The sequence below is a fragment of the Salmo salar genome, chromosome ssa11 (assembly GCF_905237065.1).
Source record: "Salmo salar chromosome ssa11, Ssal_v3.1, whole genome shotgun sequence".
NCBI lineage: Eukaryota > Metazoa > Chordata > Actinopteri > Salmoniformes > Salmonidae > Salmo > Salmo salar.
In genome coordinates this window covers 72,631,933-72,644,632 of record NC_059452.1, presented here as the reverse complement: position 1 = coordinate 72,644,632, position 12,700 = coordinate 72,631,933, and the positions used below count along the sequence as shown (strand labels likewise).

The window sequence follows — 12,700 nt, the reverse complement described above, 5'->3', positions numbered from 1 at the left end:
TCCCCACAAAAGGGCTAATTACAGACCGAAATACTCCTCAGTTTCATCAGCTGTCCGGGTGGCCAGTCTCAGACTATCCTGCAGGTGAAGAAGCCGGATGTGGAGGTCCTAGGCTGGTGTGGTTACACGTGGTGTGTGGTTGTGAGGCCAGTTAATCATACTGCCAAATTCTCTAAAATTATGTTGGATGCGGCTTATGGTAGAGAAATGAACATTCAATTCTCTGGTAACAGCTCTGGTGGACATTCCTGCAGTCAGCATGTCAGTTGCACGCTCCCTCATAACTTGAGACATCTGTGGCATTGTGTTGTGTGACAAAACTGCACATTTTAGAGTGGCCTTATTGTCCCCAGCACAAGGTGCACCTCTGTAATGATCATGTAATGATCAGTTTAAATCAGCTTCTTGATATGCCACACCTGTCAGGTGGATGGATTACCTTGGCAAAGGAGAAATGCTCACTAACAGGAATGTAAACAAATTTGTGGACAACATTTTAGAGAAATAAGCTTTTTGTATGTATGAAACATTTCTGGGATCTTTTATTTCAGCTCATGAAACATGGAACAAACATTTTACATGTTGCATTTATATTTTTGTTCTGTATAGATTAAGGAACAATAGCAGGCTTTCATTGGAATAGGAGATGAAAGTGGTGTGAAGTTGTGTGTTTGAACGGTTAATGCTGCAATATGTAACGTTTTGGGCGACTCGTCCAAATTCACATAGAAATGTGAGTTACAGATCTGTCATTCGCATTAAAATCAAGTCTACGAAGCGGTAGATCTGTTCTGTGAGCTATTTCTATGCTTCCCGTTCTTCTGTTTCGTTTTTGCATCTTTTACATTCGGTTTTGTACACCAGCTTCAAACAGCTGAAAATTCTATATTTTTGATTGTAGGACAGATATTTCACAGCAGTTTTTATGGTGCAATGATTATCTACAGTACAATATACATTGCTTGTTTTGTCACATAAACTGAAATTAGGCAAACTATTCGAATTTTAGCAACCAGGAAATGGCGGAGCGATTTATGCATATTGCAACTTTAAGTGATGTATGTTTTACTATTTAATTTATAATTTTTTGTGATACTGTACTGTATATCAGCACTTAAAAGCACTGATAAGCTTATTAGTCTACCGGTCCTAGCTTCATGTTTGTATAAAACAACTTCAGAAAGATTATAACCACACACTATTGCTCCGACAAGCAAAAAATTATTTATTAACAAATTATTTATTAAAGTAACCAATGTTTTGCCTCTGTCAGGTAAGAGGTACTTCAGACCATCTGCTCTCTCTCTCTCTCTCTCTCTCTCTCTCTCTCTCTCTCTCTCTCTCTCTCTGTCCCAGGTCCTGCTGGTGTTTGCGAAGGAGGATGGTCAAAGCGATGCCTTCTGGTGGGCGTGTGACCGGGCGGGTTTCAGGTGTAACATCGCCCGAACGCCTGAGTCCGCTATCGAGTGTTTCCTGGACAAGAGCCACGAGATTGTAGTCATCGATGGACGCCACTCACGATACTTTGTGGCAGAAGCTGTCTGTCGGTAAACTCAAACTGTCTGTCTGTCTGTCTGTCGGTCAGTGATGGGCAACTTTGATGGGGCTGGGGGCCACAAAAAATCTTGCTCACAGGTCTGTGTAGCCGCATCCATACCCTCTCACACACACATTGCATTGTGAGCAAATCATTTTAGTGGCCCCCATTTTGACAGTGTAGATGAAAAAAATATTTTTAAAAGTTACTTTTGTGCAAGTCTACACATTTTGCCATGGGGTGTAGAAAGAATTATGCAGTTTCAAAGCATGTTTGCTGCAATTGTACACATTTAACCAAATCAATGCCCCCCCCCCCCACACACACACACACAGCCGGTAATTCCACCTTGATAAGAAGTTTAGATAGCTGGCCTCTAAAATAATTTAGCAATTTAAAAATGTTTAGCTGATCTATGGATTTCACATGACTTGGAATACAGATATGCATTACAGATACCTTAAAAACCATTTAAGGGCGTGCATCATAAAACCAGTCAGTATCTGGTGTGACCACCATTTGCCTCATGCATCGCCACACATCTCCTTTCGCATAGAGTTGATCAGGCTGTTAATTGTGGCCTGTGGAATGTTGTCCCACTGCTCTTCAATGGCTGTGCGAAGTTGCTAGATATTGGCGGCAACTGGAACACACTGTCGCACACGTTGATCCAGAGCATCCCAAACATGCTTAATGGGTGACATGTCTGGTGAGTGTGCAGGCCATGGAAGAACTGGGACATTTTCAGCTTGTGTACAGATCCTTGCGACATGGGGCCGTACATTATCATGCTGAAACGTGAGGTGACGGCGGCGGATTAATGGTAGGACAATGGGCCTCAGGATCACAAAATATGAGAGAAATAAGATTTTTGTGCATATGGAACATTTCTGGGATAATTGTTTTGTAGCTCATGAAACATGTTGTGTTTATATTTTTGTTCAGTGTAGATACACTAAAAACTCAAACTGTCCTAATAATCCCACCCAGTATTTATCATGTGGTCAGACCATGATATGCTTCTTTATACAGTATCTAGAGATTAGAGTTATTAGTCACGCATGGTTATATTTTCCCAGAAGCAGAGTGGCTTTCTCTCTTCTCAATAAAGACCGATCTATCACAAGTTTCTTTCTTTCTCTCTTTCTCTCTTTCTCTCTCTCTCTCTCTCTCTCACTCTCTCCTTCTCTCAAACTCCTTCCCTCTCCCTCCCTTCCTCCCTCCCATCCCTCCAGTACATTGTGTCCATGGTGAGCCTGTGTAAAGTAGAGAAATGTTCTCTCATATGCCAATGACATCACTCCTCCACTGCCCACATGTTTATACTGGCACTCATTCTAAAGCCTCCTCTCATGTTGTGTGTCTGTCAAATGAAGCGATCAACTCAATCACACTTATTGCTCTCAAACCTGCCTCGTGAGTTAGCTAGGGAATTTTTTCACTTCAAGTCCTCGTATGTGGTCCAAAACATATATTTGATAATGTTGTGGTTGTGAAAATATATATTTTTCTTGGCCATCTGCGGGATTTCGAGCGCTTCTGTTTTATCAGTCTCTTAGATGATCAATCTCTTGTGTTGTTGATCCAGGTTGATTCGTGCCACAAAGCGCTCAGAACACACAGTCATTCTGGCCGTCGTGCCACAGACGTAAGTATACACGTCTATCAAATCGTAATTGATTGATGGCGTTTATTGCCATTCAAGAGAATTATTTTTCTCACAACACAAGTTACATACATACACAGACACACACACCAAATATAATGATAAATGTTTTCATGTTGATGGTGATAATGACATGCAGTACATGTATGTGTATTCTATAACGATACAGTGCCTTCGGAAAGTATTCACACCCCTTGACTTTTTCCACATTTTGTTGTGGTACAGCCTGTATTTAAAATTGATTACATTTAGATTTTGTGTCACTGATCTACACACAACACCACATAATGTAGCCTAGTGATTAAGAGCGTTGGGCCGGTAACTGAAAGGTTGCTGGTTTGAATCCCCGAGCTGACTAGGTGAAAAATCTGTCGAGATGCCCTTGAACAAGGCACTTAACCCTAATTTCTCCTGTAAGTCGCTCTGGATAAGCGTGTCTGCTAAATGACTGAAATGTAAATGTCAAAGTGGAATTTTGTTTATAGAACTTTTTTTTTAATAAATAAAAAATGAACAGCTGAAATGTCTTGAGTCAATAAGTATTCAACCCCTTTGTTAGAACTGTGGTGTGGTGTTGCACGCGCTCCTCCTTGGAAGTGGAGAGCGCGTCAGCTCCTGCTGACTCCATGAAGTGGTGCGGGATTCTGTTACGTGCCTCCTAAGAGAGGTAGTAGGTGCAGGAGTCAGGAGCAGGAGAGCAAGGATTTCCAGAAGCACAATCGTTTATTGAACGTCCCAAACACGACAACAACAGGTGAGGAAACACACCCAACGAAGTCGCCACACACAGGGGAATAAACGTAACACACGGAGGAGAAACCTCTACTCCTAAATACACTACAAATGGTACAACATGACCGTGGGGGAAAAAAACCCTGTGGCGCAAACACGCACCCCTAACGTAGCAACAACAGCAAATAATCCCTCACAAAGAATAGCAGGCAGCGGAGGTTAATAAACCCACCGAAATTAACTAATAGGACACAGGTGTAAACAAAACAGACAGACACAAACGAAAAGGAAAAATGGATCGGTGGCAGCTAGTAGGGCGGCGACGACGACCGCCGAGCACCGCCCGAACAGAGAGAGGAGCCACCTTCGGTGGAAGTCGTGACACTAGCAATGATTTTTAAAAGAATAATGGGCAAATATTGTACAATCCAGGTGTGCAAAGCTCTTAGAGACTGAACCCAAAACACTCACAGCTGTAATCGCCTCCAAAGGCGCTTTTACAAGTATTGACTCAGGGGTGTGAATACTTATGTAAATTAGATATTTATGTATTTTATTTTCAATAAATTTGCAACAATTTCTAAAAACATGTTTTCGCTTTGTAAATATGGGGTATTGTGTGTAGATGGGTGAGAAACAAAATATATTTAATCCATTTTGAATTCAGGCTGTAACACAACAAAATGTGGAATAAGTCAAGGGGTATGAATACTTACCGAAGGCACTGTATGTATATCTTATGTGAGCTGATGATGTCATAGTGTGTGCTCTCTGTGCTGTTCTCTCTACTCTATAGGCCTTCAGGTCAGGAGGAGCCGTCTGTTCTTCCTCTCCTCTGCGCTGGATTCAGCAGAGTATGTACTCTTCTCCTATGTTCTCTATGTACTGTAGGGGGAAGAGGGTATATAACTTTATATGGCATGACATCTGCCCTCACCAACTCCTCTGGGACTCTGTAAAGTGTACTGAGCGAGACAACTCAAAACACTCATGCTATCCTATCATCCATCTGCTGAGTCAGTCAGTCAGCCTGTCAGCTAGCTCATCTTATAAACACATCACAGTGGTTACCAACTGTACTGTACTGCGCTGTACTTTATTGTATGCGAGCAGTCTATTTAACATGTCAGCAGGTCACAGCTCTCATCACATGCCCTACCTCCAGGCTGAAAGGTCCGCAGCTCATAGCTGACCATGTTTGTCATATTCCACTTCATGCCTCCTTCTATCACTCTCTCTCTCTCTCTCTCTCTCTCTCTCTCTCTGTCAGAGGTATGTGGAGAACAGCAGTATCTCTGCCTGCTATAATGAGTTGCTCCAGATTGAACATGGAGAGGTGCGCTGCCAGTTCAAACTCAGGTACATTGGGCCTCACACACACACACACACACACACACACTATGTATGACTAAACAGATCGCTCTCTCTTGTCTCCCTCAGGGCGTGTAACTCAGTGTTCACTGCTCTGGACCACTGTCAGGAGGCTGTGGAGATCACCAGTGAAGACCATGTGATACAGGTATACACACACACCATTGGCGTAGCGTAAACCCTGCAGCCCCCGCACGGAGGGGGCCCACAAGCTCTGGGGGCCCATTCACTGGTCATCTCAAATTTACAGTTGAAGTTGGAAGTTTACATACACCTTAGCCAAATACATTTAAACTCAGTTTTTCACAATTCCTGACAATTAATCCTAGTAAAAATTCCCTGTCTTAGGTCAGTTAGGATCACCACTTTATTTTAAGAATGTGAAATGTCAGAATAATAGTAGAAAGAATGATTTATTTCAGCTTTTATTTCTTTCATCACATTCCCAGTGGGTCAGAAGTTTACATGCACTCAATTAGTATTTGGTAGCATTGCCTTTAAATTGTTTAACTTGGGTCAAACGTTTCAGGTAGCCTTCCACAAGCTTCCCACAATAAGTTGGGGGAATTTTGGCCCATTCCTACTGACAGAGCTGGTGTAACTGAGTCAGGTTTGTAGGTCTCTTTGCTCGCACACGCTTTTTAAGTTCTGCCCACAAAGTTTCTTAGGATTGAGGTCAAGGCTTTGTGATGGCCACTCCAACACACTGACTTTGTCACCCTTAAGCCATTTTGCCACAACTTTGGAAGTATGCTTGGGGTCATTGTCCATTTGGAAGACCCATTTGCGACCAAGCTTTAACTTCCTGACTGGTGTCTTGAGATGTTGCTTCAATATATCCACATAATTTTCCACCCTCATGATGCCATCTAGTTTGTGAAGTGCACCAGTCCCTCCTGCAGCAAATCACCCCCACAACATGATGCTGCCACCCCTGTGCTTCACGGTTGGGATGGTGTTCTTCGGCTTGCAAGCCTCCCCCTTTTTCCTCCAAACATAACGATGGTCATTATGGCCAAACAGTTCTATTTTTGTTTCATCAGACCAGAGGACATTTGATTTGCACTTTTCGCACCAAAGTACGTTCACCTCTAGGAGACAGAACGCGTCTCCTTCCTGAGCGGTATGATGGCTGCGTGGTCCCATGGTGTTTCTACTTGCGTACTATTGTTTGTACAGATGAACGTGGTACCTTCAGGCGTTTGGAAATTGCTCCCAAGGATGTACCAGACTTGTGGAGGTCTACAATTATGTCAATTAGCCTATCAGAAGCTTCTAAAGCCAAGCACAGTCAATTTAGTGTATGTAAACTTCTGACCCACTGGAATTGTGATACAGTGAATTATAAGTGAACTAATCTGTCTGTAAACAATTGTTGGAAAAATTACTTGTGTCATGCACAAAGTAGATGTCCTAACTGACTTGCCAAAACTATAGTATGTTAACAAGAAATATGTGGAGTGGTTGAAAGACGAGATTTAATGACTCCACCCTAAGTGTATGTAAACTTCCGACTTCAACTGTGTATATAAAAAAAATATGTAAATCATTTTGACAGTAACCCTCCTTTTTAATTTGCACATGTAGCAAGCCAAGTGTTTGTGTTGACCAATCTACATTGGTATAGGTGAGCCAGGCAGACAATAGTTTTCATGCATCGTGCATCTAGTTCAAAAAAGTTAAGGTGAATCAGGTCAGACTCTTGATATGGATGGAGAGTGAGTATGTTCTTCAAGATGGATAAAGACAAGGCCAGACCAAGTGGTGCACAAAAACAACGCAAGAAAGCTTTACCTGATCAAGGTCGTGCCAAATTAACGAATTATCACCTCGTCCTCAACTGACGAAACACCATCGCAGGCGGATGCTAGTAGGCCGAGTTATGTAGCAGCTGGCACTAGCAACCTACCAGTCCCGACCACTGTCCCCCGTCCCGGCCATGACAGTGGCCTTCCTCCTCCTCTTCGTCCTCCCCTCGAGAACAGTGGCAATTCCTCTAGTGAGACTACCGGCCCTCCATCTCCTCCTCCTCTCCCAGAAAACTAAGCTGATGACTGTCGGAGACCCAGCGGCAGCTCATGAGAGCAACCCCCTTTCTGTGAACACTGGTAAGCCTACGAGTGATAAGACGGATAGCCCCGACAGCGTGGAGTCCGTGTAATATAAATAGGCTACCAGCTAAATACTAGCTATAGATAGGCTGCATTGTCTGCATAAGGAAACAATCACTTGCAAGCGATTGTTTTGACGGTGGACTGATTGTATTATTTGGCATTAATAGATTGGTTATACGCAGCACAAACTTCTTATCCAAGCTGCTAGAGAGCGCGAGGACAACTAAGGTAGGCTATAGGCCTACAGGACAGTTGTACATGAAAAAATACATAAATTGGTTACTGATTACTATGCTGTTGCATCAAACATTCCTTTTACAATCTGCAATGTTTGAATTTCCTACTTGAATGACTGAACAAGTAAATACGTTATTGCCACCAGCCAGCATTCTAAATAGCAGCATTGCGACCCTGTAGACCTATAGCTTCATGAAACATAAACGTTAGGCTTAACATGGGAAAATGACAACATCATCTGATAGCATATCGATAGGCAGCCGCGTAGACGTCGCAATTTCAGAACCATGGACAGCGTTTAAAATAAAAAAATGTAGGGAGGGGAGGGCCCAAACTTCGACTTTGCGGTAGGTCGAGAAACTACGCTACGCCAGTGACGCGCACACACACGCACACACAAAACGCCGTCGGTCTTGACCTTGCTGGGTCGTTAAGGTATTCAGTGAAATGATGGTGAAATAAAGTAAAAATGGAAAAACCAATCCATCTCTCTCCCTCCTCCCCCAGTATGTGAACCCAGCATTTGAGTGTATGATGGGTTACCACAAGGGAGAGTTGATAGGGAAAGAGCTGACGGAACTCCCCAAGAGTGACAAGAACCGAGCAGATCTTCTAGACACCATCAACACCTGCATCAAGAAAGGAAAGGTGAGAGAGCATCAGACACTGAAAAACCTCAGGACCTCATTGAAGAACATCCATCTATTAATCTCGATTTTTTTTCCCCTCCGGTGTTTTCTATTCAGTTGTCCGATTGTAATTCTCTAGGAGTGTTATGGTGTCGTCTGACTATAGTTTTCTCTATGTCTAGGAGTGGCAGGGGATTTACTACGCCAGGAGGAAGTCGGGTGACAGCATACAGCAGCACGTCAAGATCACGCCTGTGATTGGCCAGGGAGGGTAAGTCACTGCCTTCATCCCTTCCACTTAAATAACATGTTTATCTACTCTGGCAAGCCGCGGTCTTCCTCAGTAGATGTGCGTGGGTAAAATCACTGGGGAAGCCAAGTCAATAAAAAAGCCAAAAAGACAAATTGTTTCCTCTATAATGCTTTCGTTCAGACTCCACCGTGATATACAATAAGGTCATGACAGCGAACAGTCACACAGTGGTGGAATGAATTCAACTACACATACGTTTGTTTCATCACAAAACCGGAGAGCAACATCTGTCAGGTGAATTCCACAAAGCAAATATTGCACATTTTGTTACGTTACAGAGTTATTCTAAAATTGATTAAATTGTTGTTTTTTTCCTCATCAATCTACACACAATACCCCATAATGACAAAGCAAAAACAGGTTTTTAGAAATGTTTGCAAATCTATAAAAAAAAGATACACAACCGTTCGTTCAAAAGTTTGAGGGTCACTTAGAAATGTCCTTGTTTTTTAAAGGAAAGCTAATTTTTTGTCCATTAAAATAACATCAAATTGATCAGAAATACAGTGTAGACATTGTTAATGTTGTAAATTACTTTTGTTGCTGGAAATGGCTGATTTTTAATGGAATATCTACATAGGCGTACAGAGGCCCATTATCAGCAACCATCACTCCTGTGTTCCAATGGCACGTTGTGTTAGCTAATCCAAGTTTATCATTTTAAAAGGCTAATTGATCATTAGAAAACTATTTTCAAATTATGTTAGCACAGCTGAAAACTGTTGTCCTGATTAAAGAAGCAATAAAACTGGCCTTCATTGGACTAGTTGAGTATCTGGAGTATCAGCATTTGTGGGTTCAATTTCAGGCTCAAAATGGCCAGAAACAAAGAACTATCTTCTGAAACTCGTCAGTCTATTCTTGTTCTGAGAAATGAAGGCTATTCCATGCGAGATTTTACCAAGAAACTGAAGATTTCATACAACACTGTGTACTACTCCCTTTACAGAACAGCGCAAACTGGCTCTAACCAGAGTAGAAAGAGGAGTGAGAGGCCCCGGTGCACAACTGAGCAAGAGGGCAAGTACATTAGAATGTCTAGTTTGAGAAACAGACGCCTCACAAGTCCTCAACTGGCAGCTTCATTAAATAGTACCTGCAAAACACCAGTCTCAACATCAACAGTGAATAGGCGACTCCTGGATTATGGCCTTCTAGGCAGAGTTGCAAAGAAAAAGCCATATCTCAGACTGGCCAATAAAAAGAAAAGATTAAGATGGGCAAAAGAACACAGACACTGGACAGATGAACTCTGCCTAGAAGGCCATTATCCCGGAGTCGCCTCTTATGTAAATAAGGTATTTCTGTTTTTTAATTTTAATACACTTGCAAACATTTTGAAAACACTGTTTTCGAAATTATGGGGTATTGTGTGTAGATTAATGAGTATTTTATTTTTTACATATAATCAATTTTAGAATAAGGCTGTAATGTAACAAAATGTGGAAATAGTCAAGGGGACTGAATACTTTCCGAATGCACTCTATATGCTTAGTTTAATACACTGGAAACAAAGTTTAAGATACCAAAAACAATTTAGTCTGATCAATGTTTCTAAATATCATGTGTCTGTCCATGGTACTGATTTCTGTCTGTGTGTGTGTTTGCGTGCAATTGAAAAAATGAAAGGCTTTTGTAGACTAGTTGAATGCCAATGCGATCCTCTTCTCTTTCACGTTGGCAAAACGGTCTATGGCTCTGTCATACAGTATGCTTTTAGTTTTGTTTTCATTGGCTACTTAGCTGAAATGCTTGCGAGCCTAACTTCCTCTCATGGGCAACAATGAACCAGCTAAGTTAGCTAGCTAGTTAACGTGATGGTACTTGCTACATCTAGGCTACATATTGAACTTCAATCGTCTCAGGCCAGTGACACAACATATTCATTTATGATAAGATCAGAACCGCTGTCTTAATCATTGGCGTATAAAGAGAATTAAGTCAAAACCACAAGTCCAAATCCACATCTCCGTCCATGACTTTGGAACGTGCCGGTTTTGCAAGCTAGCTACTGCAGGACATCAACTCAAGCAGACAAGAATGATGACATTTTGCTTGTGATTTGATGTGATTTGATTGGTGCGAAGCCAAATCCAAACTGGTCTCCCTTGGGGGGTGTTTTTCTGCGCCAGGACAACCCACAGTTGAGCTCAACGCTGATTGGCAAATTATTTTATAATTGTTTTTTCAAGGGAGGCCAAATGCTTACTGGCATCAATCAATCAAATGCTACGGCGGCAACATGTCATACTCTTTTGTTCCAGACAGCATCAGATACATGGGCTACACATACTGAGACAGAGGGGCGCTGTTTCCCTCGCTCAGATGATTTCTCCGGTGAGATTCAGCCACTTGCGAATTGACAGAAAATTATGAAAACACAGAGAGACCAAATAATATTTTTTTTGGGGGGGGTCAAATATTTGTGGAAGCCTGGCTTCCCTTGGCATCCATGAATACACGCCACTGGTCTCCCTTCTAGGAGGACCGCTTACAGGTAATTGGTTGTTAACTGGTTGTTTAACCTGTTGGGGATGGTTAACTGGTGGTTGACAGGTTGTTAACTGGTAACTGGTTACATATGGTTCCCAATCTAATATGCTTTTCTTTCAATCTCTTTACAGAAAGATCCGCCATTTTGTGTACATCAAGAGGCCCCACAGTGACAACAACAAACAGGTGAGCCATGCAGCCACTGGTTAGATAAACAGGCATGACGTTTATTTTTATGTTTCATGTAACCTGAGCAGTCAAGGTGGTCTTAATCATTGATAGTTAGCTACATTATCTATTATTCAACTGTGTGTACATAAGAGTGATATACCCTGTCAAGAAAAGAAAAAAAAACATTTATTGATCTCCCCTTTTTTTCTGTCAAGTATCACATAACTTCAGTGTGATGTAACTCATATGGCCTCAAGGTCTTGTCGATCAATGGCAGCTCTATGCTGTATGGAAGGCAGGTGGTGTTTCCTGTGCTTTTCCCTTATATGCTAGCATTGTAGCTATATGGTACACATGCAACCTCAAGTGGTTCAGGGACAGCCCTATGGCAGCCATGTGAAGACCATTTTTCTACTACTGTATGATGCCTTTCATTGCAGTACAATGTGTATGGCAACTGCTCTGCATCTTACCGCAAGGCTCCCTGCCATCCAGGACCTCTATACCAGGCGGTGTCAGAGGAAAGACCTAAAAATTGTGAAAGACTCCAGCCACCCAAGTCACAGTCTGTTCTCTCTGCTACCGCACGGCAAGCGGTACCGTAGCAACAAGTCTGCGACCAAAAGGCTCCTGAACAGCTTCTATCCCAAAGCCATAAGACTGCTGAACAGTTCATTAAATGGCCACCCGGACTTTCTGCTTTTCACCCCCTACCTAAATGTGCATAGTACTTCCATCAATCACCGAAAAGACATGTACATATTACCTCAATCAATCACCCCAACTACCTCATACCTCCTGCACTGACTCAGTACCAGTGCTCCTTGTAAATAACCCGTATATAGACTTGTTATTGTTATTTTATTGTTACTAGTTTCTTTTGATCTATTTGTTACTTTTCTTACTTTTTAACTGCATTGTTGGGAATGGGCTCGTAAGTAAGCATTTCACGGTAAAGTCTACACTTGTATGTTACAAATGTAATTTCATGTGAATATGTTGGCCTGTTCTGTACCAGTCTGACAGACAGCACTATGCTATGTGGTAGTCATTGTTTGTCCACTCTACTGTGTGTGTACAGTACCATGTGAGTAAGAGATGTTGTCTAATGTCTGTGGACCAACTGTAAGTTGCTTTGGCATGCTAGCATTGTTATGGCATTTATGGCATCTGTAGTCTATAGTGGCCTGTATTGTTTTGGCTTGCTCACAAGCGCATGGTGCTCAGTAGGGTTGTAGGCTAAGAGCTAGTGTTCATGCTAAGCTAAGCTAGCGCTAAGCTACAATAAGCATCCCCTGCTAAGGCCCGAGAGGGCTAGCAGCCAGACACCGCCAGAGCTATTAATACCTTCAGGCCAAGTTAGCCGCTCTCTGACCTGCGCTACGCTAGGCTAGCTAGCCACTGCCTTTCATCTGCTGCCTCTGACTGGCGGTGAGT

The 12,700-nt window shown here is 42.3% G+C and overlaps 1 protein-coding gene across 3 annotated transcripts in view; it reads left to right on the top strand.

Moving 5' to 3' along the window:
- Positions 1-12,700, top strand: part of LOC106563036 (high affinity cAMP-specific and IBMX-insensitive 3',5'-cyclic phosphodiesterase 8B) — an 80,929-nt gene that overhangs the window by 35,133 nt on the left and 33,096 nt on the right. For all 3 annotated transcript variants that reach the window (XM_014128243.2, XM_014128242.2, XM_014128244.2), the window contains exons 3-10: positions 1,357-1,547; positions 3,126-3,185; positions 4,732-4,789; positions 5,206-5,294; positions 5,376-5,454; positions 8,165-8,305; positions 8,469-8,557; positions 11,224-11,278. In XM_014128243.2, coding sequence (XP_013983718.1) covers positions 1,357-1,547; positions 3,126-3,185; positions 4,732-4,789; positions 5,206-5,294; positions 5,376-5,454; positions 8,165-8,305; positions 8,469-8,557; positions 11,224-11,278 — 762 coding nt within the window. The remainder of the gene's footprint in view (positions 1-1,356; positions 1,548-3,125; positions 3,186-4,731; positions 4,790-5,205; positions 5,295-5,375; positions 5,455-8,164; positions 8,306-8,468; positions 8,558-11,223; positions 11,279-12,700) is intronic.